The following is a 27399-nucleotide window of genomic DNA, read 5'->3' on the forward strand; positions in this document are numbered from 1 at the left end:
GTTTTTAAACCACGCGAGTAGACCACACTGTTACTTTACGCAGCAGCTTCCTGACGTCCAAAGATACGCATATAATCTAAAGAGGGTTTTATTTTATTCATTTTGTTGGTTTTGTTTTAAAGTGTGTGTTTATGGTCAGAGCTGTCAAGATGAGGATGAGGTTAGTAGTCATTATTTTTGTTTTAGCCCGAGCCTCAGCTGTTCCTTTGCTTCCTCTCTGGTGGTTTTGTCTTCGGGCCTAATCATCTGCCTTCAGAGTTTCTTTTTGGAATCTTGCGAAGCAACTCTATACGATACTTTATGTCCCGACGTTATAATCAGAAGTTTGCTACGTGTTACAACATCAGCTAACAGCTAATGTGCAGGTTTTTGTCGTTATGGGCCAGAAAATAAATTTCGACGGAGCTTCTTGACATTCTGAAGTCGTACTTCAAAAATATACCTTTCACAGTTATGATGTACTTTTCAACATGAATGTAAGATATTTCTTTATCCCGCTTTAACTCTACCGTGGTTTACTTTTTAAAGTGGAATACACGCTGTGACGGCATCATGAGCGAGTGAGTGATGGGGGTGGGGGGTGTTAGGGGAAGGGTTGGGGTTAGAAATAAAAAAAAAAGCGTTACAAAATATTAAAAACTCTGTGACCGCTAAAGATAAAATGAGATAAGATCAGCTTTGTTTATCCCGAAGGAAATGATTTCGCCAGAGTACAGAAATGTGGATCATGTGATGACATTATTGTGCTCAACCAATCGTGATGTGTTCCGGACCAATCACAGTGTGTTCTGCACAAATCGCCTAAGTTCTGTTCCAGGCATAGAAGAATATCCACTGACTTACTTTATTGAGTTTCCTAATGTTATCCATATTCACTATCAATATTTTTCCGGTGTTTATCTAATCTATCTTTAAAACACTTTGTGCTGTTACTTTGCCCTCTGGCAGATTGTTCCAAGTATCCACCACCGTCATTGTCAACAAAACTTGCTCAAATCCAGATGGGAATGTCTATCCATATGTAGCCATCTTCCTGTAGAGAAATTTTATTTGTACGTAGTGTCATGATTAATGCTACATACTTGTACATGTTTTTGCTATTGATGCATAGATTCCTAGATTGTTACGGAAGCAGCTATGTATCCTAAACCTAACCATAACCCCTAACTGTAAAAATGAACCATAACATGGCTGTGTTATCTACAAATAGATTAGAACAGAGAGAATTTGGAATTATTTATGATATGGATAGCGACTTTGAATCCAGACATGGCCTTCTTTTAGCAAAGGGGCTCTCTGACCATAGCAGTGTTAATAATTCCTATTTCTGTTTTGTCGAAAGGATTGAAATGGCTGTCATGAATGATTATTTTAAGAAGGAGGAGCCCAGGGTGACGTAAGACTGGAGGAAGGTGTACACAGATGGGCTGTGTTCATTGCAGGAGATGCAAGCGAAAAGAAATTTGAGACTGCAGTGGTGGTAGGGGAGAGTGTATTTAGACAGCATCAGATGATTGTTTAGAGAATGGCTTTTGAGATGAAGTGAGAGCTCAACAAATGGTCAGATGCTGCAAGTTAAAGGAGGAAGACTGTTGTGTGAAATTCAGGGAGGAGGTGAGAGGCACTGAATAGGGATGAAGCAGTTTTGGACCATTAGAAAAGCACAGAAGGTGCTGGGTGTGACATCTGCACAAATGAAGGAAGATATGGACGGTGGTGAATGATGTCCAGGAAAATATATGAGAGGTTGGCAAAAAAAGATTTTGGATCCTCAAAGAGATGATAAAGTAGTGCATACAAGGAGACGAGGCGTAAGGTGAAAAGAGAAGTGGCAAACCAAAAAGGCATAGTGAGCTGTATGAAGTTGAACACTAAGGAAGGAGAAAAGAACTTGTACCTAATGACCAGACAAAGGGGCCGAGTTGGAAAGGATTGTACAGCAGGTTAGTGATCAAGAATGCAGATGCTAGTGTGCTGATAATTGATGTGTGTCGGTAAGGTGGAAGTGCAACCTGCGTAGCTTCATCCCATTCTGGGCTCAAACACACAGCACAGTTCCCAGTATAGGAGGTGGGCACCACAAGGCTAAAACCCATGGGCTTTAATGCATTTAACTACATCTGCACAACCTTTTGGCCTCTGTTACAGAAGGAATATTTTGAGGAGCTGATGAATGAAGAAAATCAAAGACATAGAAGGCTGGATAAATGTGGCAGGTGAAATCAGAAATTGCAAGGGATTAGTAAGGAGGAAGTGAGGACAGCTATGAGGAGGATGAAGAGTGGAAAGTCAGTTGGTCCAGATGACACACCAGTGGATGCATAGAAATCTTTAGCAGATATTGCAGTGGAGTTTTCGAACCAGATTGTTTAATAGGACCTTGGAAAGTGAGAGGATGCCTGAGGAGTGGAGAAGTGTGTTGGTTCCACAGCGTGAAAGTATGGGAGTGAGTCGTGAAAGCTTAGCTTAGAAGAGTATCTGAGCAGCAATATGATTTCATGCTGATAAAAGTGCACTGCAGATCCAGTGTCTGTTCTGAGAGCGCAAATAGAGAAGTAGAGAAAGTCAGGAGTGTGGCCACAGGGGAGTGAAGCAGACAATCAGTCTCATTGTTCAAGACAATAGTAAAATACTAGTGAGTCTCATCTTATAGACTTAACCCAAGACTTTTTAGTACTGCTGAAGAAAGCCAAACCCTATCAAAAGGAAGACGTGCAGAACTCCGGCACCAGCTAGATTGTTTGTGAATGTGCAGCCATATCAAATTATGCCTTTTATATTCGAAGGCTACAGTCCTGCAGGGTTTGCGTGTACACCGCTTGTTAGTATAATGGGTCGAGTTGTAAATTATTCATTTTATGGCCCAATCACATGGCATACAATTCCTGAATGAAGGGAGAAAGTTTAAAAAAAGTCACAATTTGTTGAGGAAAGGTGGACGAAAGAGCTTTATCACAGAATAGCCTGTGAAGCAAGAGCGCAAAACGAACGAAAGAGGAACAAAATGAAACTAAAGCTAACGTTGATCAACACTTTAAAGGAAACGCGACTGGAGCCACTGCTGGAGCAGTGTGTGTCTGCATCTGAGTTCCAGGACTCAGCGTTGGGACAGAGCTCATAGCACCTGAGTCCTGGAGAAACTGCAAACAGAAGCTGTGGAGATCTGTGCCCACGTCGGTGGGTCCACCTGCTCTGGTTCCTCATCCAGAACAAAAAAGGATCATCTCCGTCATCATCAGAATCCACACTATCTGACAACATGCTGTGCTATGTCTTGCTCCAATTTATAAAAAAAAAAACAAAAAAAAAACACTGGTGTGCCGGTCACTGCTGTATCACTGTATTGCATTACTAAGCTTTATATAAACAGAAAACTGTCAAAACAGGGAATAAATATAAGTGTAAAGATGACTGAATATATCAGAGCAGTAACATGGTCAGTCCATGTGAACGCACATTGACTCCCCATGTGCGGTTATTCCACCAGCAGCAGCTGATCCACAGCATGAATTCTGCCTTCCAGAACAGCTCTTTATATAATCATTTGAATTATCTACCTGTTGCCACATGTACAGAAGGGCTGGATTGTCATATTTAATAAAAAAAAAATAGCAAGCACAAGCAGGAGTTGCCGCTGCACGCTGCATTCAAGTACCGTCGGAAATTGCACAGCTTTTTTTGTTTCAAATTCAGCAGCAAAATAATTAATTGTATCCACACAAGATTAATTCTGGCCTATATAAGGTGCCTGAGCCCAGTAAAGCTGACCACCCCCACCCCCCACCCAGATTTAAAAAAAATCCATGCAAACAAGACTGAGTTTGCCCTGTAATTTCCGACGGTACATGAACGCAACAGCAGTGCTCACAAACCGGCTTCTATACTTTGTGAAATCATTCAGCTGATCAAACGAAGTCAAACTAAACGTTAACATTACAAAAACTAAGCAAACGATTAAAAAAAAAAAACATCAAGAACGTTTTTGTTGCCCTTTGTTGACAGTTTAAAAATCCTGACAAAGTGCCAGCTGCAGGAAGTGCCAGCTGAGTGAAAGTTAAACGAAGTCAATGAAAGTCCAGATTTCTTCTTTCATTAGGGCTTCGTTAAGTGCCGTGTGACTGGGCCAATACTACTCTAACTTTTTCCACTGGCTGTCTTAAAATAAAGTTGAGCCTTAACAGATTTATGTCACATTTTCTTTCAGTGAAGTCCATGCAGCAGAGTCTGTTGCTGACCTTAACAGAGCACTTGTTAGGTTGCAAGACATTTGGGAAGAAATAGGCATCCCAGAGGAGCAGCGTGTACAGAGAACCAATCATGTTCACAAACACATTAAAGTAAGTCTCTCTCTGTATATCTTTGTCTCTCTCTATTACACACACCATGCTGATTATTTCTGTGCTGACAAACTGCTGCATCTTCTCCGATACTGTAGGGTTTGTTGGATCTGATGATTTCTGAGGAGGAGCAGCTCAAGACAAGATTACTAAAAAGTATAGACACCTGTCGCAAGGAACTTGTTAAACTGTGCGCTGAACTTGAGCTGCCCCCAAGTGAGGTACAGTCACTTAGAAGTGTAGAGTTATTTTCTTTTCTGTGTGGAAAGTAGGTAGTTTTTGTCTTATTTCTTTGGGTATCCCTGAAGGAGGAGGATGGCTGCTCAATCTTGCAGCTGGAGAAGCACAATCGTACGCAAGTGGAGTTGATGATGGAGCACAAGAAACAAAGACTAGGGGAGCTAAAAGACCTCATCTCCAAAGACCAAGAGCTGTGTGATACCATGTGTACCACACCTTTTAACATTGATAAGGATTCTGTCCCATCAGTGAGCCAACTGGAGACTTATCGTGCCCACCTTGATGATCTGACTAAAGAAAAGGTTTTTCTTTTCTCTCTCTCTCTTCCCCTTCTCAAAAGTATTCACATCACACATCATTTTATGTTAGCCTTATTCCAAAATGGATGAAATTCATTTTTTTCACTCAAAATTCTACACACAATACCCCCAATAATGACAATGTAAAACTTTTTTTTTTTAGATTTTTGCAAGGTTATTTAAAAAAAAAAAAGAAATCACATGTACATAAGTATTCACAACCTTTGCCATGAAGCTCAAAATTGAGCTAAGCTGCATCCTGTTTCTACTGCTCATCCTTGATAAGTTTCTACATCTTAATTGGAGTTGACCTGGGGTAATTTCGGTTGATTGGATACGATTTGGAAAGACCACACACACCTGCCTTCATATAATGTCCCACAGCTGACAGTGCATGTCAGAACACAAACAAAGCATGAAGTCAAAGGAATTGTCTGTAGACCTATGAGGCACAAAGGAAGGGTGCAGAAAATTTTCTGCTGCTTTAAATCTCCCAATGAGCACAGTGGCCTCCATCATCCATAAATGGAAGAAGTTCAGATCGACTAGGACGCTTCCTAGAGCTGGCGGCCCGTCTAAACTGAGTGTTTGGGTGAGAAGGGCCTTAGCCAGGGATGTGATCAAGATCCTGATGGTCACTGTCACAGCTCCAGCATTCGTTGTGTGGAAAGAGCAGAACCTTTCAGATGGACAACCATCTCTGCAGCAATCCACCAATCAGGCCTGTATGGTAGAGTGGGCAGACGGAAGCCGCCCCTTAGTAAAAAGCACAAGACGGCTCGCCTGGAGTTTGCCCAAAGGCACCTGAAGGACTCTGACCATAAGAAACAAATTTTCTGGTTTGAGACAGATTGAATTCTTTGGTGTGAATGCCAGGCGTCATATTTGAAGGAAACCAGGCACCATCCAGCATCATGCTGTGGGGATGTTCTTCAGTGGCAGGAACTGAGAGACTAGTCAGGATTGGGGGGAAAGATTAATGCAGCAGTGTACAGAAACATCCTGGATGTCTCTGTACAACCTGCTCCAGAGTGCTCTTGACCTCAAATTGGGATGACTTCATCTTTCAGCAGGACAGTGACCCTAAACACACAGCCAAGATATCAAAGGAGTGGCTTCAGGACAACTTTGAATGTCCCTGAGTGGCCCAGCCAGAGACCAGACCTGGATCTGATTTAACATCTCTGGAGAGATCTGAAAATGGCTGTGCACCGAAGCTCCTCATCAAACCTGATGGAGCTTGAAAGGTGCTGCAAAAAAACCCAGAGATAGGTGCGCCAAGCTTGTGGCATCATATTCAAGGAGATGTGAGGCTGTAATTGATTATTGTCACACCAGCTTCTGTTGCTATGCACATTGCTAAGACCTCACAGATTGAGTGCCCAGATGTGCAACCAAGGCTGCAGGCTTGCAGATGTGGCGTTTAACCTGAGCTCCTTCGGCTGCTGAAACGTGCTACGTCATTGGCTGCTGAGGAGCTGAATCTCCACATGACTTTACTAAAACCTGCTGATCCTGCAAAGACCCTTAGCTTTGGGCTCATTAACATCAGATCATTGTCTCTGAAGTTATTGCTCATTAATGACTTAATTGTGGATCATCACCGCAATATGCTTGGATTATGTGAGACCTGGCTTAGATCCACAGCTGTCCTTACTGCTGCCCACCGGCGTACACTTTTAGTCATATTTCACGTGATGTGAGGAAAGGCGGGGGTGTTGCTTTTATTTATAAATCCAGGTTTACTTTATTAACTATTGGGGGTCATAAATATAATTCATTTGAGCATCTGATTCTCTGTTATGCCCATGATGCTTAGTACTGTCAGTCATAAAATGGAAATCAGCTCTGTTATATTGTCACTGGCCTTTTTTTTTTTTTTTTTTTTTTTTTTTTTTTATGAATTCGGTGAGTTCATCTCTCGTCTGTCAACTAGTGCAGACAACATCTTGATTATTGGTGATTTTAACATTCATATAAGCCCTCTGATCCCCTTGGTAAATCATTTATGGAAATTGTGGCTCCATTGGGATTCCAGCAGTTCAGTCATGATTCGACGCATATTAGAACTAATACTCTGGATTGTTTCTTGCACATGGCCTCGCTGTCAGGAATTTTGACAATCCTGCCTCTTGCATCGGCGGTCTCTGACCACTCACTTATTAGGCTTAATAGGTAAGGCAATAACCTTGGCGACTTATTAAACCTTCAACATTGACTGAACTCGAAGCTAGACTGCAGAGAAATTTTAACTTCAAGTTCGATGAGTTTTCAGCCAGTGGACAGTCTTGCGGATAGCCTGAATTTAGTGCTAAAAACCACACTTCATAAGACTGCGCCTCCTCTACTAAGGCCATGCCTGCCCAAGGCACAGACGCCTAAGTTCAACAGTTTCTTACAATAACTTTGGGGGCGGGGATGGTCTAGTGGTTAAGGCACCGGGCTTGAGACCAGAAGATCCTCTGTTCAAAGCCCAGCCTGACTGGAAAATCACTAAGGGCCCTTGGGCAAGGTCTTTAAACCCCTATTGCTCCCGGTGTGTAGTGAGCGCCTTGTATGGCATTATTTGTAAAGCGCTTTGAGTGTCTGATGCAGATGGAAAAGCGCTATCTAAATGCAGTCCATTTACCATTTACTTGCATGACCTTAGACAGAAGGCTAGAGGTTTGGAATGGAAATGGCGTAGTTCAAACTAGAGGTGTTCTACCATGCGTGGCATGAAACTATTTTAGATTATAAGCATGCTGTATTGGCTACGAAGCGGACCTATTACTCTGAATTGATCAACAAAAACAAGCATAACTCAAAAGTTTTTGTTTGATACGGTGGCATTTCTTATTCACGGACAGCCACCTGTTGGTTGTTCTTCCTTTTCAGCACAGGACTTCTGGACTATTTCGAGACGAAAATAGAAGATATTAGGTTGAGCACATCTTGGCATACTTTAGTCCAGTCATTGCACCCAGCTATTGAGGTGGGGTCTATCATTCAGGTGCTACCTAGTTTTATGGAATTTAATAGTATTTCACTCGGCGTGCTGACGAAACACGTGATGTCTACTAGAAGCACAACTTATTTGATCCCATAACAACAAAATTGTTTAAGGATCTGTGGCCCATTCTTGGGCCGACTGTGCTGGAAATGATAAACCTTTCACTAAATTCTGGATCTTTTCCAAATTGTTTTAAATCTGCAGTTGATAAACCATTACTCAAGAAATCCAATCTCGATCCTGCTGTATTGAAAAATTATAGGCTGATAGCAAATCTATCATTCTGCTCTAAAATTCTGGAAAAGGTGGTTTCATGCCAGCTTGTGGACCACCTTAATGAGAATGATCTTTTTGAGCCATTACAGTCTGCTTTTAGAAATTATCACTCCACAGAGACACTACTTATTAAAGTAGTGAATGATCTTCTGCGAGCAATAGACTCGGATACCGCTACAGTCTTGGTGTTGTTGGATCCCAGTGCTGCGTTTAACAGTTGATCATCATATTCTACTTGATAGGTTGGAAAATTGTTTTGGGATTACTGGAACTGTCCTTGCGTGTCTGACGTCTTATCTGTCTGGTCCTTCCCACTGTTTTGTGCAATGACACTACCTCTGATTTTAGGGGCATGAAGTTTGGGGTTCTGCAGGGATCCGTTCTGATCCCCTACTTTTTTCCCTGTATATTGGGGCTGTGAAAACTCTGCGGGATTCCACAGATTTCATCGTTGGGGGGGGGGGGGGGGGGGGGGGGGGGGGGGTAGTGTTGTACTCTTTAATCGTGATAATCACTGAGGGTTTTTTATGCTTATCGCAAAGAGGTTTTTTTTTTTTTTTTTTTTTTTTTTATACGACATCATGCAAGTTTTATAAGTCCGCAGACACTGATCTGTGTGTTACAGATACTAATCACTTTCCAGAGTTTCGTGGAGGAAAAATGGCACTCAAAGCGTAGCTGTTATGGGCAGTTGTTGTAAAGCAGGACTGGTTGGTTGCTGCCGCGACGCTTAAGCTAAATGTAGCATGTGGACATCCAAACTTCTAGAGCTTGAGATGTTTGTAAAGTAAGAATTGTGCAGCATGTCTGTCACGGACCAACGTCGCACAGAGAGAAGATGGCGAGAAAGACGGTTTGAAAGTCTTATAAGGACAAGAATCCGTGGAATCGTCGCTGGCTTCAACACACCTGAAAGATAAAAGATAGGGGCAAAGCTAACTGTGCCCTCAGGAAACACTAAGAATTTTTCTCTCCCTGGAAAATAAACATTCTGCTGTTCAAACAGGATTTTAGACAAGATTATGACTTTTTTCCCTTTCATTAATCTAGACTTTCTTTCATTGGAAAAAGGCATTGTGGCTTTGAATTGTTTTAGGCTACATGAATTTACACAAGAATATAAATGACTTTTTGCTATAAAGTATGTTACTGATATTTTACCATGAATTTCCAAATATTCTACAAGCTTTAGCTGTGGTTTTTGAAATGCTTTAACAGTTTTCAGTCTTCATAAATTTCATGTAGTTTCTGTTCTGAGTTAATGCATAATTTGGTTTACAGTTAAAAGTAAAATCATTCCAGGTCCTACTTCCATGTCATATTCTGTTATTTCAACATCATCATTGACGGGTCAAATAAAAGGTTGAATATAGGATCATTTAAATATGCACTAATTTTGAGATTTGTTCTTCCAGGAGATGCTGAAAATGTATCGTTAGATAAAAATTTAATTCTTGGGCCTCACATGGCCCTAGACCCTGGCTCCTGGGGGGCTGTGCCCCCCACAACCCTGCAAACATTCCTCAGATTTCACAATTTTAATTTCATAGCCCTGGTATATAGCACCCCTTGGGAACATATTGCGGTGTTTTGGGGCTGCTTTTCATTGCTATGCTGATGAAACTCAATTATACATGCTGATAACTGCTGGAAATCTTCTCCACATAAAATCTTTAGAAGACTGCCTTGCAGCAGTTAGAAGTTGGATGTCTAGTAACTTTATACTTTTGAATTCTGATAAGACTGAAATGATGGTTCTTGGTCCAGCAAGACATCGACATCAATTTGATCAGCTAGCGCTTAGCCTAGGTTCGTGCATTATACATCATACTGACAAAGTGAGGAACCTTGGGTTAATTTTTGATCCTACATTGTCCTTTGACCTCTACATTAGGGACATTACAAGGACTGCTTTCTTCCATCTAAGAAATATAGCGAAGACTCGTCCCATCCTGTCTATGGCTGATGCTGAGACTATGATTCATATTTTTATTTCTTTCAGATTGGACTATTGTAATGCTCTGTTTTCAGGTTTATCGCAGTCTAGCATCAGGGGTCTTCAACTGGTTCAAAATGCTCCTGCCAGACTTCTGACACGAAGCACAAGATTTGACCTCATTGCCCCGGTTCTGGCATCCCGTCACTGGCTTCCGGTCTCTTTCAGATTGGATTTTAAAGTGGTGTTATTGGCCTATAAAATTGTTCACGGGTATTGCTTTTAATCTCTTCTCATTTTATTCTGCCTTTTTAAATGACGTTTGTGAGGTGACTTGTCGTGATTTGGCACTATATAAATTAATAAATTTGATTTGTAATTGCTGCCGAAGGTGCATTAACAAAGTATTGAGTACATGTGATTTCTTATTTTATTTTTAATAAATTTGCAACAAAAAAAACACTTTTCCATTTTATGGCGTGTTGAGTAGAATTTTGAGGGGGAAAATTAATTCACTCAATTTTGGAATAAGGTTGTAACATAAAATGTGGAAAACAGTGATGTGAATGCTTTCTGGATTGTCTCTTTTTTAAAAGGATTTATTTAATCATTCATTCTGATTGTTTCAGAACCGTCGATATGAGGAATTTGTAAATGGAAAGAGACAGATCATTTTGTTTATGAATGATCTGGAGCGGTACCCTGAGACCAGTTTTGAGCTGGATGTCATGTGTGAGGATGAAGATGCCTTCTGTCTGACAAACGACAACATTTCTGCCCTTAAGCAACTTCTCAGTCAGGTGATTTTGTTTTTATATATATATATATATACACATACTGGTTTGGGTGATGACAAAAAAGCACAAGAGCAATCAGATTTCTGATGTCCGCTGATTCTGATCACCTCCAAAATTCAGTGGAGTCTTCCATGCCCTAATATCTATCTGTGGTGCAAATTTGGTGAGAATCCATGAAGCAGTTTTGACATAATCCTTCAAAGCCAATATATAGGGAAACTTGATCTGGTTCTGGGTCACTTCCAAAATTTAATGGACTCTTCCATGGCTTAATATGTACCTGTGGTGAAAGTGTAGTCAAAAACACTCAGTCAGACAAATAAACGCAGATGATTTTATTACGTTCTTGGTGGGTCTAAAATACTTTGGGGGAAGAATTGATTCAGTCGCAGCAACGTCTATTCCGCGTCACATTAGTCACCGGCGTGACGATACATGGCTGTCGACGTGATTTACCATGGAGATGCATTTGTGCTCTTGAATTCCAGATTTAAGTAATTATTTCTTTGGATGTAGTTATATTTCTGTTGTTGGGGCCTTACTGTGGTGGCCTTCAACTACTCGGAGGGCTTGGATAATGCCTGGGAGTGGCATAAAACCAAATTAGCACCAGCAGGACTCGAAGCTGGATGATGGAAAAATGATCCCACACAATGGCCAGATGTTCAATATCCTGATATTTATTCCTACTTCATAGACACGCCAAGTATTTATGAAAGTAATTTGTATTTTGTATCATTTGTCATGTGAATGGGTGCCCCAGGAGGGGCCATGCTGCTGATTATTTCTCTCCCCAATTTAATTTTCTTTCTCACTGTGTTGGTAAAACCCACTGCCTCACATTGCTCAGACATTTTTAAAAACAAACTGTGGCTAAAATGTAAAAACCCTGCTTCTAATTAACTGTCTGCTACTTAAACAATCCCCCTAGCTTATTGTCATGCAAGCTGGCATTGCTATGCATGTTGCTAAGACGGCACAGATGGCGTGCCCGGTTGTGCTACCGAGTCAATAAACCGAAACGCGTCTCGGATTTCAAAGTAAGGAGTGCGTAGTGCAGAAATTGGTCACTTGGCATACCACTCAGATTTCTATCGGCTCTTGTATGTGAGAACATCAAAGTTGATCGATAATCGGCGGTATTCTTTAAATCTGAGGCAGAACATTCGCGCAAGTGTGAAAATAACATGCAGAATTAAGAATATTTGTTTCTAGGCCATGTTTACCTTTTTTGCTTTAACACTGCATACGACCATCACTATCTGTTTGCCAGCTGGAACATCATAAGGCTGAGAATGAGCGCTGTTGTTCAGAATTCCGAACTAAAATCAAAGAGCTATGGGAAAGACTTCAAATTCCTACAGAGGAAAGGGAAGCCCTTGCTGAGCATATGGTCAATTCAAAGAAAAAGAACATTGATGCGGTAAGAAATCAACAACTATTATCACTCGTTTATTTTTGCTGAAATTAAACTTCTTCGTAAGAAGTTTGTTCTGTGTATCCAGCTCAAGGCTGAGGTCCAGCGTCTGGAGGTGCTGAAAATGAAAAGTATGGAAAGTATCACTGTGGCCATCAGAGCTGAAATTGCTCTTTTCTGGGAGAGATGCTTCTACAGCCCAGAGCAGTGCCAATCCTTTGCTGCATATTATGATGGTGAGTAACTGTTGTCTGTCTTGAGATCCTGACCCTAAGATCTTTCCTTCTTTTCACAAATTATACAACCCCAATTCCAATGAAGTTGGGATGTTGTGTGAAATGTAAATAAAAACAGAATACAATGATTTGCAAATCCTTTTCAACTTATATTCAATTGAATACACCACAAAGACAAGATATTTACACGTAATGTTCAAACTGATTTTTTTTTATTGTTTTTGTGCAAATATTTGCTCATTTTGAAATGGATGCCTGCAATATGTTTCAAAAAAGTTGGGACAGTGGTATGTTTACCACTGTGTTACATCACCTTTCCTTCTAACAACACTCATTAAGCATTTGGGAACTGAGGACACTAATTGAGTGTCATGATTGGGTATAAAAGGAGCATCCCCAAAAGACTCAGCCGTTCCCAAGCAAAGGTGGGGTGAGGATCACCACTTTGTGAACAACTGCGTGAAAAATAGGCCAACAGTTTAAGAACAATGTATCTCAACATTCAATTGCAAGGAATTTAGGGATTCCATCATCTACAGTCCATAATATAATCAGAAGATTCAGAGAATCCGGAGAACTTTCTACACATAAGCGGCAAGGCCGAAAACCAACATTAAATCCCCGTGACCTTCAATCCCTCAGGTGGCACTGCATTAAAAACCGACATCATTGTGTAAAGAATCTTACCGCGTGGGCTCAGGAACACTTCAGAAAACTATTGTCAGTTAACAGTTTGTCGCTACATCTATGAGTGCAAGTTAAAACTCTACCATGTAAAGCGAAAGCCATACATCATCATCCAGAAACGCCGCCTTCTCTGGGCCTGAACTCATTTGAAATGGACAGACACAAAGTGGGAAAGTGTGCTGTGGTCTGACGAGTTCACATTTCAAATTGTTTTTGGAAATCATGGACGTCGTGTCCTCCGGACAAAAAAGGAAAAACACCATCCAGATTACCACCTCAAAGTTCAAAAGCCGGTATGTGTTAGTGCCCATGGCATGTATCTATTTAAGCAGCACTGTAGGTTTTGGGAGACATGTTGGCATAATCGATAGTCAATTGACACTGCGTGTGTCACAAGGCAGGACTAATATATGGGTGCGTTTACTCAGAGCATGAACTCCACTGAAGAGTGGAAACTCCATCCACCATCATCTAAAGCAGGGGCATTCAATAAGTGTTTTTAGCATTTCGGGGGCTGATGGGAAGGCATCGGGACAAACAAATGCACGTGCTTGACATCAATGTAATATCGCTCACTACTGCTTGCGGTAAATGGCATTTCTCATCAAAAGTAAGCATAATAAATGTTTTCCAGTACATTGGACTGCGCTGTCTTGCACACACATGGCTTTGTTTATCCCGATAGCCGCCGACCAGAAGCACATGCCGCACATGTGTACTGGTGATGCTGAGCTCGCTTATTGAAATTCAGAGGTCCAGTTGGAGAACTTCTCAAGCAAAGGCCCGGAGCATCATAATGGCTCACATGAATTACATGTCCGTGCCATATTCATTGAAGTGGCTTAGTACTTCTGTCAACATCTGTATGTCAATAACAGACTGTTAAAGTACAAATAGCACATTGCCACGGGCTCTAGATTGGGTAGTGTTGATAAAATGTGTAGCTGACATTTTTTCAAGGGTGGTAATAAATTAAGCAAACAGTTGGAATGGCATGTGTGCCCAGAATGTTTTTAGAACCTTAGACTTTAGACCTCAACAAGTCAAGAGGAACTTGACCCTTTTTATTTCCTGTTAATTTACTGTCTTAATGTATTTATAAATTTAGATTATCATGTACACTATTTTTTATTACTTCTATTTTGCCATTTGATTTTTAAATGGACCACAAATTAAGTATTTTCACTTTCTTGTCATCCATGTATTTTCAACATATTTACAATTGTATGCACTTACACTCACGCTTTTAATATAATGATGATTTACTACCTCCTGCTGGAAAGGCATGCGAGTCCAAAAATGTAATTAACAATGTTGGCTAATATTTGTAGCTTTTCCAAAACTACTGTATTAGTCCTATCAGTGTTCCTTTTAGGCGCCGTTCATCCTTGACACAAAATACATAAGCATGCCAAACTGCAAATATCAGCTGTGCTCTGTATGTCCCTGATCGAAGTTGCATGCACAGCTGTTGTAAGCAGGTGGTTTTAATTTGAAAATCAGACGGTGGCTGAAAGCATTAAAACCACACACCAAACATTTCATTCATGATACCAACATGAAACTTTAGTCACTCATGTTAATTGCAACATGAGACTTATCTAAACTGATAAAACCAATTGAGCTACAAGAACATAAACCACAATAACATTTAAAACCCCAAACTCCCATGGTGCATTGCAGCACAGCATCCATTGTTTATTGGTTAGCTAAAATTGCTAATTTCTCCAAAAATATTTGTCCCATCAACTTTCCGTCACCTACAAACTACAACCGACCAAAACTTTCTTTTCCCAAAATGAGACATCCTCTGTTCCATGGGGGAGAACTCAGCGCGGCGAGTGCTTAAGGCGCGAGTATTATAGGGAGACAAACTGTTTTTTCAAAGAATAAAATAGTTGTTTAAGGAGCCTTTATTTTATTTAGAAGCGTAGCAGCAGGTGTGAGTTTGCAGGGACGACAGGTGAGCTGGACCCTCAGGACATTTAACCAGATGGTGTCCTCTGCAGCTTTGACCTGTTGGAGGTCTTTGAGACACCTTCCTCACATCTTGAAATGCAGACATGTGCTGTTCTTCCATTTGAACTTCAGGTTTTAGTATATTTAGACTGACAAAGAAGGCACTTTATAAACCCATAATGCAGAAGCTTCGGAGGGGGGCTTAGCAGCCCCAAACCTTCGGCTTTTTAAGGTAATTTTTCCATCCCAGCTGGCTGCATGTGTGCTATTGTCCACTTGTAACATTGCTCTGAATAAATAGTTTAACCAATATAATGTCCATCTGATGACTTGCTATGCACATGATTGTTCCTTACATTTTCTGTGTATATTCAGATGTGTACAAAATTATTAGCTGCCCCCCCCCCCCCCCCCAACACACAATGCACAAATTTTATGCTTTTCCTCAAATTTCAAACGAGTCTATTGCATTTACTTTGGTCTTCTAGAGGTAGTTCTTAACCAGTGACACATATTTTGGGTCATTGTCTTGTTGGAAGACAAAGCGAGGACCCAGACCCAGTTTTGCTGCTGACTGCTTGATGTTTTCTTTCAGAATCTTAACACATCCTTCCTCCTTCATGATTCCTTACACCTTGAGGAGATTCCCAGTTCCAGATGCACTGAAGCGTCTCCAAAGCATAATACTCCCACTGCCATGTTTCACTGTGGGGATGTGCTCTTTCAGTTATGTGCAGGGGTGAAAGTAGTAGCAATTTCTTGCAGGTACCATCAAAATCTATATCATGTTATATTCATCTCTTCTTGGTAATCCTTTAAAAAAAATTAAGATCTCAATATTTTAGTACGTGTATGGACAAAATAGATTCAAAACCCTTGACCTTCATGACTTGAAATATTTTAATGTTAAAAAAAAAACAATCCAACTTTTGTTTTAATTTCAGTAACTGCCTAATTTAGCACTTAAACAGTTAACAATTCTTTCTTCATTCAGCACTTGAGATTATTATAAACTGAATCTCTGAAAAGGTTTCCTTCAGTGCACAAAATGATTGATTTTCCTCCCCATCAAAACAAAATAGTTTGACACTGAGGTCCTTCACATCATTTCATTTATTTAACCAGATAAGAAAACCCACTGAGATCAAGACCCTCTTTCTCAGGGGGATATGGTCAAGAGGCAAAACGAAAATTAAACGATACAAACACAAGGAGCTAACCAGTGGACAGTTATTTTAAATAATGCAAGCTCTAGCACAGTAAAGCTCATAGTCTAAAACAGGATTTAAGACCTACACATTGTCCAAAAGATTTCCGTTGTCGGTTTTCTAATATCGATTGGAAGGCTTGTCAGTGAAACCAGCCCAGGCAGTTTCAATTCCATTTGGAGGGGATTCCAAGAAAAGGAGGCAAAACTAAAAGCTTTCTTTCTCTTTTCAGTTTCAACATGGAGAACAGAAAGTGTTGTTTGAACATAAGACATAGCAGCTTACAGTTCTCTGCAGATGAGTAGAAACCAGCCCAACAAGTGCCTTATACAACCCCTGGCAAAAATTATGTAATCACCGGCCTCGGAGGATGTTCATTCAGTTGTTTAATTTTGTAGAAAAAAAGCAGATCACAGACATGACACAAAACTAAAGTCATTTCAAATGGCAACTTTCTGACTTTAAGAAACACTAAGAAATCAAGAAAAAAAGATTGTGGCAGTCAGTAACGGTTACTTTTTTTAGACCAAGCGGAGGAAAAAAATATGGAATCACTCAATTCTGAGGAAAATTATGGAATCACCCTGTAAATTTTCATCCCCAAAACTAACACCTGCATCATATCAGATCGGCTCGTTAGTCTGCATCTAAAAAGGAGTGAACGCACCTTGGAGAGCTGTTGCACCAAGTGGACTGACATGAATCATGGCTCCAACACGAGAGATGTCAATTGAAACAAAGGAGAGGATTATCAAACTCTTAAGAGTAAATCATCACGCAATGTTGCAAAAGATGTTGGTTGTTCAGTCAGCTGTGTCTAAACTCTGGACCAAATACAAACATGGGAAGGTTGTTAAAGGCAAACATACTGGTAGACCAAGGAAGACATCAAAGCGTCAAGACAGAAAACCTAAAGCAATATGTCTCAAAAATCGAAAAATGTACAACAAAACAAATGAGGAACGAATGGGAGGAAACTGGAGTCAACGTCTGTGACCAAACTGTAAGAAACCGCCTAAAGGAAATGGGATTTACATACAGAAAAGCTAAACGAAAGGCATCATTAACACCTAAACAGAAAAAAACAAGGTTACAATGGGCTAAGGAAAAGCAATTGTGGACTGTGGATGACTGGATGAAAGTCATATTCAGTGATGAATCTCGAATCTGCATTGGGCAAGGTGATGATGCTGGAACTTTTGTTTGGTGCCTTTCCAATGAGATTTATAAAGATGACTGCCTGAAGAGAACATGCAAATTTCCACAGTCATTGATATGGGGCTGCATGTCAGGTAAAGGCACTGGGGAGATGGCTGTCATTACATCATCAATAAATGCACAATTTTATGTTGATATTTTGGACAATTGAAAGGATGTTTGGGGATGATATCATTTTTCAAGATAATGCATCTTGCCATAGAGCAAAAACTGCAAAAACATTCCTTGCAAAAAGACACATAGGGTCAATGTCATGGCATAGGGTCAATGAGCAGATCTGATTTGATGCAGGTGTTAATTTGGGGGATGAAAATTTACAGGGTGATTCCATATTTTTTTCCTCTGCTTGGTCTAAAAAAGTAACCGTTACTGACTGCCACAATCTTTTTTTCGTGATTTCTTATAGTGGTCCTTAAAGCCAGAAAGTTGCCATTTGAAATGACTTTAGCTTTGTGTCATGTCTGTGATCTGCTTTTTTTCTACAAAATTAAACTGAATGAACATCCTCTGAGGCCGGTGATTCCATAATTTTTGCCAGGGGTTGTATACCAAAGTCATCCAGTGCGTGAGCCGCCTTGCTTCCAAAGAGGACATGCAAGCCTTGGTATAAAGCTCACAGTGATGGTTAAGGCGCCTACTACCAGTGATAAATCTGATACACTGGAAACAAGGACTGCAAACACATGCTGGAAGCACATAAATACACAACGTCACCATAGTCTAATACAGGCATGAAAGTAGCATGTATCAAATGTTTATAGGGAGAAACGGGTCTTGTTTCTATAGAAGAGCCCATGCTTCACCCTCAGTTTAGAAATCAAATGTCTAATATGGGCTTTGAAGGAGCGCTCCGCATCCGCAATTAAACCTAAATACGTAGTGACCAGATCCAAAAAATGTATCCAAGCAAATCGGGACCAGCTGATCATGGCATAAGGTAGTCAGGCTTTCCATTCTGAGCATACAACCATTCATTTTTAATTCTGACCTGTTCATATGGTTCTTTTGTCTATATAGAGGGGTAGGCAGTAGGTCTAGCATCATCATGTGTGCGTACTTCTAAGGGTCCTGCATCTGCCACTTCTTTATGCTGACTCTGTGCCTCCTTGCTCTGGACCTCTTGCACTGAATCATTTTCCATACGTTTTAATGACCTTTGTGCTTTCAGCATCGGTCTTCTTGTAAACATCTGAAAAATTTCCTGCAGTTTTTTTCCTAGCAAATAAAAAGGCTGTTGGTCTCTGCTTCACTTTTTTTTGTTGTATCCAATTCATTTAAAAAACAAAGTTGAGTCAACTTAAAAATGTATCGAAACGAAGTTGAATGTTTTATCTTGAATCAACTTTACAACTAGCAATTCAGATTGGGTTCAGATTTGTTTTATTTTAAAGTATCTTTTGAATGAGCTAATGACCGAAGTCAGAAAAGCATGTTGACTTATCTGCATGGTTCTTGAAATTGGGGAGGGGCTTAAATCTCTTGCAGATTTGCCTGTTGATTGGGCCGACGTTTTACACCAGATGCCCTAATACAGTGGTGGTTCTACACTGAATGACTCCCCAGACAAGACCCCAGAGTGCCCCCCACCAACTTTTTTTTTTTTTTTGCACAAACAGCCATTTTTAAATTATTATTTTTAATATTTTAGAAGCACCCCTGAAATTGCAATTGAATGTAACATCAAAAGACCACAGGTTACAGTCTAACTCTAATACAAAACATCCATGAATTGCAAATTTGATTAAACATGCCCTTACATGATAAATGTCTGTCATTAGACTGTTTAGTACTCTTTCATGGAGGAAGAATTAGCCATTTTATGAAGGTGCTCATTTAGCTAAATATTTAGCTTCATGTTTGTAAGTCAGGAGTCATATCATGGAAGATGCATACTAACTTGTACAGTTCCTTGCCTTGTAAATTCTTCAGACGCTTAAAGATCTTATTTAACTGCAGGTTGATAAAATCAGACACTAGTCAATTTATATATATATATATATTCTGTCCAATCTGTACACATGGAGATTTTTCTACTACTTGCACCCCACATCTCCAGAAGATGATTTTTTTTTTTTTTTTTTTTTTTTTTTTACACATTTTTGTCCATTTTCTTCCTGCTATCCTTAACATTTGTGTTTGTTTCTGGTATCCTTGTGATGGCTACATTCCTTTCTCAAGCTTTTCTGGCATTCATTACCTTCATCTATAGTATCTCCAGACTAATGCTCCCTTTGAACAATTTCTTTTCCTGCATTCATAATTACAATGATCTTTCCTAATCATACTAGTTGCTTGTCTGTTCTTAATTTTTGCAGCCCATGTCTTACAATCTCTTACCCTCTCTTCACTGCCATTTGATTCTTCTAATTTGTTCCATTGAGCAAGCTAACGCAACTAACAATTCTTGCATCTGCGGAAAAAAGTTTGGGTACAATACTTCTTCTCTGGTGTGAATTTTTAAAGAATAATGGGTTACTAAACAAATACTGAGACGAGCTATGTTGTATTGGAGACTGTGGCACTAACAAGACAGGAGGCAGAGCTGGAGGTTGTAGAACCGAAGATGTTGATTGTCTTTGGGAGTGATGACAATGGATAGGGTTAGGAAGGAGTATATTGGTGGGACAGTCAAGAAAGGTGAGATTGAGATGGTTTCAGACATGTGCAGAGGAGGGACCCAGGATGTATAGGGAGAAGGATGCTGAGGATGGAGCCACCAGGCAGGAGGAGAATAGGGAGGCCAAAGAGGAGGTTTATGGATGTGCTGATGGAGGACATGCAGGTGGTTGGTGTGACAGAGGATAAGGGGGCCGGGTAAGAGGGAAATGATGAATCTGCTGTGGCACCCCCTAATGTGAGCAGCTATAAGGATAAGAGGTACAATCAGACAAACTACTATAGAATGCACCTAATCACTTCTTACAACCAAACAGCGAGTGGGTTTGTCTTGTAACAAAGGTCTGTTTAACAGAGTACGTGTCAACACCTGTTTCTTCTCACAGATAATTTCAATGAAGAGCTGCTCAGCCTGCACGAGGCTGAGGTGTTAACTTTGAAGAAATACTACGAGGAACACAGAGAACTTTTTGAGGGAGTCTCAAAATGGGCAGAGAACTGGGCCTTGTACTTGGAGCTTGATGTAAGCATTTTCCTCATGTTTGAGAAACAAAAACTGCTCTTACTTTTGAAACTAGTCGATGCCGTTGAACCTACCACACTGTTTAAAGTTGTGCATCATGTCTAAATATACGTTTCCCTTTTTAGAAAAAAGCTAGTGACCCCTCTCGTTTCAACAACAGAGGTGGGAACCTTTTGAAAGAACAGAAGCAAAGAAGTGAACTCCAAAAAAGTCTGTCGAAGGTAAGTTGATGTTTAGAGTTAAATTTATTTAGGATATTTCTGCAGGAGATTCATATAGAAGACAGTTGCAGGGAGCAATTATCAGCTACTCGTTTTCAGAAGAACAAATTGAACCTTCTGTTGGTGATTCAGGCTACAGACAAATTGTTATTTCAGTTACATTAATTTCATTTAAACTAATGCAAGGAAAAAAAAAATCTGTTAACATGTATGTTAGATTTAACTAGCAGGTAGCACAAGATGGATGTGAGACGCTTGAGTTGTACAGCCTTCGTGTGTGTGTGAGAGAGAGAGAGGGAGAATGAATTTTAAAAATGGCATGCCATATCTTGCAAACTTAAGAATGGCAAAAAAAAAAAAAAAAAAATTGAGAGAAGCATGATCTTACTCTTGAACAAAATGTCAGCAGTGACTCTTCTGGAATGTTGGGATGGGCATGATGATCAGTGTTCCCTAATCCTGGTCCTCAGGACCCAAACCTCTGCACATTTTTCATCTGGCCCTGATTTAGTCAGACCAGATAAGCTATGGAGAGTATAGCCATCCCTTTAGAAATGTGGCAAGTTGCAATGGTTGACACAGACAGACTCCATGCACGTTAGGTGCATCGAAACAAATAATCAGACGTGCTCAAACCTAAAATGCACACTGTGGGAGTGTTGCTTAATTACCTGTAAAGAAAGAGGCAAGACTACTTATGCTAGCAGTTGAGCCTAATGGCTATTGTTTTGTATGCACCGTCAACACATGTAAGATAAGATTTTATTGATCTGTGGAGAAATTCAGAAGTTATGTCAGCTCTTAAGAAAAACACACAAGATGGGTGCGAGTAGAGGAAAATTTGCATCAAACGTGTGCAAGGATAAGCAATAATACTTGTAGCAATACAATAAAATAAGAGGTAGAAATAGAATATATACAATATAAAGTATATATGCATACAGTGAGGAAAATAAGTATTTGCACACCCTGCGATTTTGCAAGTTCTCCCACTTAGAAATCATGGAGGGGTCTGAAATTTTCATCTTAGGTGCATGTCCACTGTGAGACATAATCTAAAAAGAACTATCCGGAAATCACAATGTGTTTTTTTTTTTTTTTAAATATATAATTTATTTGTATGTTACTGCTGCAAATAAGTATTTGAAAACCTGTGAAAATCAGTGTTAATATTTGGTACAGTAGCCTTTGTGTGCAATTACAGAGGTCAAACGTTTCCTGTAGTTTTTCACCAGGTTTGCACACACTGCAGCAGGGATTTTGGTCCACTCCTCCATACAGATCTTCTCCAGGTCTTTCAAGTTTTGAGTTTCAGCTCCCTCCAAAGATTTCTTACTGAGTTCAGGTCTGGAGACTGGCCAGGCCACTCCAGGACCTTGAAATGCTTCTTACGTGCCCCTCCTCAGTTGCCCTGGCTGTGTGTTTGGGGTCATTGTCATGCTGGAAGACCCAGTCATGACCCATCTTCAATGCCCTTACTGAGGGAAGGAGGTTGTTTGCCAAAATCTTGCAATACATGACCCCATTCATCCTCCCTTCAATACGGTGCAGTTGTCCTGTCCCCTTTGCAGAAGAGCACCCCCAGATTATGATGTTTCCGCCCCCAATGCTTCACGGTTTGGATGGTGTTCTTGGGGTTGTTCTCATCCTCTAAACATGGTAAGTGGAGTTGATTCCAAAAAGCTCCATTCTGGTCTCATCTGACCACATGACCTTCAACCATGCCACCTCTGGATCATCCAGATGGTCACTGGTGAACTTCAAACAGGCCTGGACATGTGCTGGCTTGAGCAGGGGGACCTTGCTGCCCTGTAGGATTTTAAACCATGACAGCATCATGTTACGAATGTAATCTTTGTGACTGTGGTCCCAGCTCTCTTCAGGTCATTGACCAGGTCCTCCTGTGTAGTTATGAGCTTTCTCAGAATCATCCTTACCCCACAGAGTGAGATCTTGCATGGAATCCCAGACCGAGGGAGATTGACAGTCATCTTGTGTTTCTTCCACTTTCTAATAAACATAACAGTTGTTGTCTTCTACCAAGCTGCTTGCCTGTTGTCCTGTAGTCCATCCCAGCCTTGTGCAGGTCTACAGTTTTGTCCCTGGTGTCCTTAGACAGCTCTTTGGTCTTGGCCATGGTGGACAGGTTGGAGTGTGATTGATTGTGTGAACAGGTGTCTTTTTATACAGGTAACAAGTTCAAACAGGTGCAATTAATACAGGTAAAGAGTGCAGAATAAGAGGGCTTCTTAAAGAAAAATTAACAGGTCTGTGAGAGCCAGAATTCTTGCTGGTTGGTAAGTGTTCAAATATTACTTGCAGCCGTAACATACAGTAGTGTTCAGAATAATAGTAGTTCTATGTGACCAAATAGATTAATCCAGGTTTTGAGTATATTTCTTATTGTTACATGGGAAACAAGGTACCAGCAGAGTCTCTCAAATCCAAGAAGACCAAGCATTCATGATATGAACACTCTTAAGGCTATGAAATTGGGCTATTAGTAAAAAAAAAAAAATAGAAAAGGGGGTGTTCACAATAATAGTAGCATCTGCTGTTGATGCTACAAACTCAAAACTATTATGTTCAATCTGCTTTTTTAGCAATCCTGTGAATCACTAAACTAGTATTTAGTTGTGTAACCAGTTTTTCATAATTTCTTTACATCTGCGAGTCAACCAACTTGTGGCACCTTTCAGCTGTTATTCCACTCTTGCTACTCTGTTATTCCATTCCATTCTTTAACAACATTCCACAGTTCATTCACATTTCTTGGTTTTGGTTCAGAAACAGCTTTTTTTGATGTCACCCCTCAAGTTCTCAATTGGATTCTGGTCCGGGGATTGGGCAGGCCACTCCAAAAAATTAATTTTGTTGGTTTGGAACCAAGATTTTGCTCAGTTACTAGTGTGCTTGGGGTCATTGTCTTGTTGAAACACCCATTTCAAGGACATGTCCTCTTCAGCATAAGTCAACATGACCTCTTCAAGTATTTTTGACATATCCAAACTGATCCATGATACCTGGTATGCAATACATAAGCCCAACACCATAGTAGGAGAAACATGCCCATATCATGATGCTTGTACCACCATGCTTCACTGTGAACTGTGGCTTGAATTCAGAGTTTGGGGGTCGTCTCTCAAACTGTCTGCACCCTTGGACCCAAAAAGAACAATTTTACTCATCAGTCCACAAAATATTCCTCCATTTCTCTTTAGGCCAGTTGATGTGTTCTTTGGCAAATTGTAACCTCTTCTGCACATCTTTTATTTAACAGAGGGACTTTGCGGGGGATTCTTGCAAATAAATTAGCTTCACACAGGCGTCTTCTAACTGTCACAGCACTTACAGGTAACTCCAGACTGTCTTTGATCATCCTGGAGCTGCTCAATGGGTGAGCCTTTGCCATTCTGGTTATTCTTTTATCCATTTTGATGGTGGTTTTCCGTTTTCTTCCACACGTCTCTGGCTTTTTTGTTTATTTTAAAGCATTGGAGATCATTGTAGATGAACAGCCTATAATTTTTTGCACCTGCGTAAGTTTTCCCCTCTCCAATCAACTTTTTAATCAAACTACGCTGTTCTTCTGAACAATGTCTTGAACGTCCCATTTTCCTCAGGCTTTCAAAGAGAAAAGCACGTTCAACAGGTGCTGGCTTCATCCTTAAATAGGGGACACCTGATGAAAATTTCAGACCCCTCCATGATTTCTAAGTGGGAGAAATTGCAAAACTGCAGGGTGTTCAAATACTTATTTTCCTCACTGTAAATAAACATGATTGGAATTGGATTAAAAAAGGAGCACCTTATTTACAATATGTGAAGTGGAATTTAGATGTGATAAGGTGACATCTGTGGTTGTAATACTAGTGTTTAGGACATGGGGGACAAATTGGAACACAAGTAGGGCTTTGAGTCAAGTTTCAGGACCATGGTTTGCTGAATGCTAGGGTTTATTTGGATTTGATACCTGTCTTTTTTTTTCTTTCTCTTTTTTAATAATCCCCCCCACACTCCATGCCACTCATTGAGTTTGGCTTGTTTCCTATGATGTAAGGTCTGTTTGTAAATTTGGATGCTACCTGGTAGCTTAAGGAGATTTTATTTAGCACAAATATCAATCAGTCTAATCTGTCATTGAAAAATTGTAAGCAAGTTGAACTGATGTCTGTAGAAGTAAAGTCTTTGTTTTCATTGTTGGTCTTACTTTTCAGCTGGAGAAGAGCCTTATGTTTCAAATTGATATTTGGGAGCAAGAGAATGGCAAGGAGTTCTTTGTTAAAGGCCAGAAATTTCTGGAGTATGTACAGCAGCAATGGGATCTTCACCACACAGAGAAAGAGAAGGAGAAAATGGAAAGGGTATGCAATTGGTTTAACTAAATGGGAAGTAATCTGTTTTGTATGGTGTCTTCACCACAGTTACTTTTTCTTCCTCCCCACCATTAGCAAATGAAAAAAATTAAGCAGACTCAGGAGGACATGTTGTATGGAACCGTCCTTAAAACACCATCAAAAAGGAAGGTAGGAGGTACTGTCGTACCAGGGAAGGCCAGAAAGGTACAGTTTTGTAAGTTTAACACTATTTGTGTGTTTCAATCGTGGGTGTTGTGACTCATCATCCTGCTCCTGATTCTCGTATCTACTTAGCTCAATAGTGCGACCATCTCCACTCCAAGCAGCTTCCTTACTTCAGGTCTCTGTGGAACCATCTGTCCATCTCCGCTCCTGAAACTGCCTCCTTCTGGAAGTAAGGTATGCTGACTGTGGTTTGCCAATAAAATTCCGATTGGGCATTTCCTCTTTAGTAACTCCCTTCGGCTGCTCCCTTGTTTGCATTCGGGGTCACCACAGCAAATCCAAGGTGGATCTGCATGTTGAATTGGCACAGGTTTTTACGCCGGATGCCCTTCCTGACGCATCTCCACTTCACATGGAGAAATGTGGCAGGGGTGGGATTTGAACCGGGAACCTTCTGCACTGAAACCAAGCTCACTAACCACTTCGCCACCACCCCTTTACGAGGAAAAAATGTGGACGAGTCTCGTTGCTTTAAAAGAAGACACTTCTGGCCCTTGTCCCTTTTTATAAATTGGGACATTTTATAGTTGCCCCACCACTGTGGATAATGTGTTGTCTGAAATATGGAACTCTAGTTAGTTTTGTTTGTTTTGTGTTGTTGTTGCAGAGTCAAACCCCTGGGGTAAAGACACAGAGTGCACTCGGCCGAAATAAAGAAAACATCCCTCGTCTTAAAAACATTCCAAGTGGCACACTAAAGTCTCGGGGTGCTCATGATGAAACCTTCACCTTTAATTCTGTTGCTGGCTCCTATTCAGAATTTGCAGTAAGTATGGCTCTGGTTTTATTTATATATGTGTACTCCTTTTTATTGCTGAAAATTTCAAAGCCCTAAAGTTTTATATGATGAAGTTATTCTACAGAATCATGCAATTCCAGCACATAATCCACTCAACTCGGTCTATCAATATGTCATTTTGATTCAGCTTTACATGCCTGGTTCATGGTGTGTGTGTGTACGTACGTACACATTTGAAGATGTCTGTTAGTTTTGGGTTTATTTTGCACATTACTGTAAAGGCTGTATGTGAAATGTGGGGCCAGATGGATCCAGAATTTGTACATAAAGAATTAAATTGATTTTTATAGCACCAAACCACAACATAAGGCGCAACACACAACTTAGGTTTAAGCCTTAACAACGAGAAGGAAAACTTGAACAAAATTTATACACGAGAAAACTCATGGTTGTATGTCACATGTCTTGTATTCTATAAACACGGCCTTTACCAAGTGGAAAAGCATCTTAAGGTTATGGATGTATGAGCACTAACAGTTTATATTTTTCTTTACAGCGAGACCTCTCAAAGGCATTGAAGTCTGATGTGAAATCGGGGCTGCTAAACTCCACAGTCGGTAACCAGTGAGCTCTGTGGTTTGTAATTGTAGAATGTGAACTTCAGTCAAGTTAAAAAAATTTCATTAATGGTGTACAGTTGGAAACTCTTGCCATCCCTTTAGAAGTTCTGGTTGAGACAGTTTTACACTTTGGTTATATTCCAAAGGATCCAGATTACCTTTGTGGTTTTTATTTTATTTTGACACTTTAGATGAAATAAATGTTATAAACAGTCTAGTACTGTGTACATCTTATGCTTTAGCAGTGGAAAGCAAATGTTCAGGGATTTGCCCTCCTCCACCTAGAAGAGTGGCTTTTCCTCTTTGAAATATACTGAACAAATACAAATGCAACACTTACTTTTGCTCCCATTTTTCATGAGCTGAACTCAAAGATCTAAAACATTTTCTGTATACACAAGACCCATTTCTCTCAAATATTGTCCACAAAGCTGAATGTTAGTGAGCGCTTCTCCTTTGCTGAGGTGTGGCCTATCAACAAGCCAGCCAGACAGC

The 27399-nt window shown here is 40.3% G+C and overlaps 1 protein-coding gene across 3 annotated transcripts; it reads left to right on the forward strand.

The window, feature by feature from the left end:
- Positions 1-2: 2 nt before the first annotated feature.
- Positions 3-27124, forward strand: LOC117515567 (protein regulator of cytokinesis 1-like). 3 transcript variants are annotated; one of them, XR_004562184.1, is made up of 14 exons: positions 3-160; positions 4205-4337; positions 4436-4558; positions 4646-4879; positions 10710-10880; positions 12151-12300; positions 12383-12530; positions 20605-20741; positions 20867-20962; positions 25180-25326; positions 25414-25524; positions 25615-25714; positions 26153-26311; positions 26841-27124. XR_004562184.1 is itself a non-coding variant. In XM_034176184.1 (14 exons), exons 1-14 carry the CDS (start codon positions 132-134, stop codon positions 26910-26912), a joined length of 1815 nt encoding a protein of 604 aa, XP_034032075.1. In that variant the 5' UTR covers positions 3-131; the 3' UTR covers positions 26913-27124. The 3 variants fall into 3 exon arrangements, 2 of the variants coding, with proteins under 2 accessions (XP_034032075.1, XP_034032076.1); XM_034176184.1 differs by having other exon boundaries at positions 25615-25719; XM_034176185.1 differs by lacking the exon at positions 26153-26311.
- Positions 27125-27399: the final 275 nt, after the last annotated feature.

The sequence above is a fragment of the Thalassophryne amazonica genome, chromosome 8 (genome assembly GCF_902500255.1).
Source record: "Thalassophryne amazonica chromosome 8, fThaAma1.1, whole genome shotgun sequence".
NCBI lineage: Eukaryota > Metazoa > Chordata > Actinopteri > Batrachoidiformes > Batrachoididae > Thalassophryne > Thalassophryne amazonica.

Bases quoted from the DNA above. Each gene is read 5' to 3' on its own strand.
- LOC117515567 (XM_034176184.1), top strand. From the start codon at position 132: ATGGTCAGAGCTGTCAAGATGAGGATGAG. The intron at 12,531-20,604 runs GTGAGTAACTGT...TTCTTCTCACAG, and splicing joins CTTTGCTGCATATTATGATG to ATAATTTCAATGAAGAGCTG. The intron at 20,963-25,179 runs GTAAGTTGATGT...CTTACTTTTCAG, and splicing joins TCCAAAAAAGTCTGTCGAAG to CTGGAGAAGAGCCTTATGTT.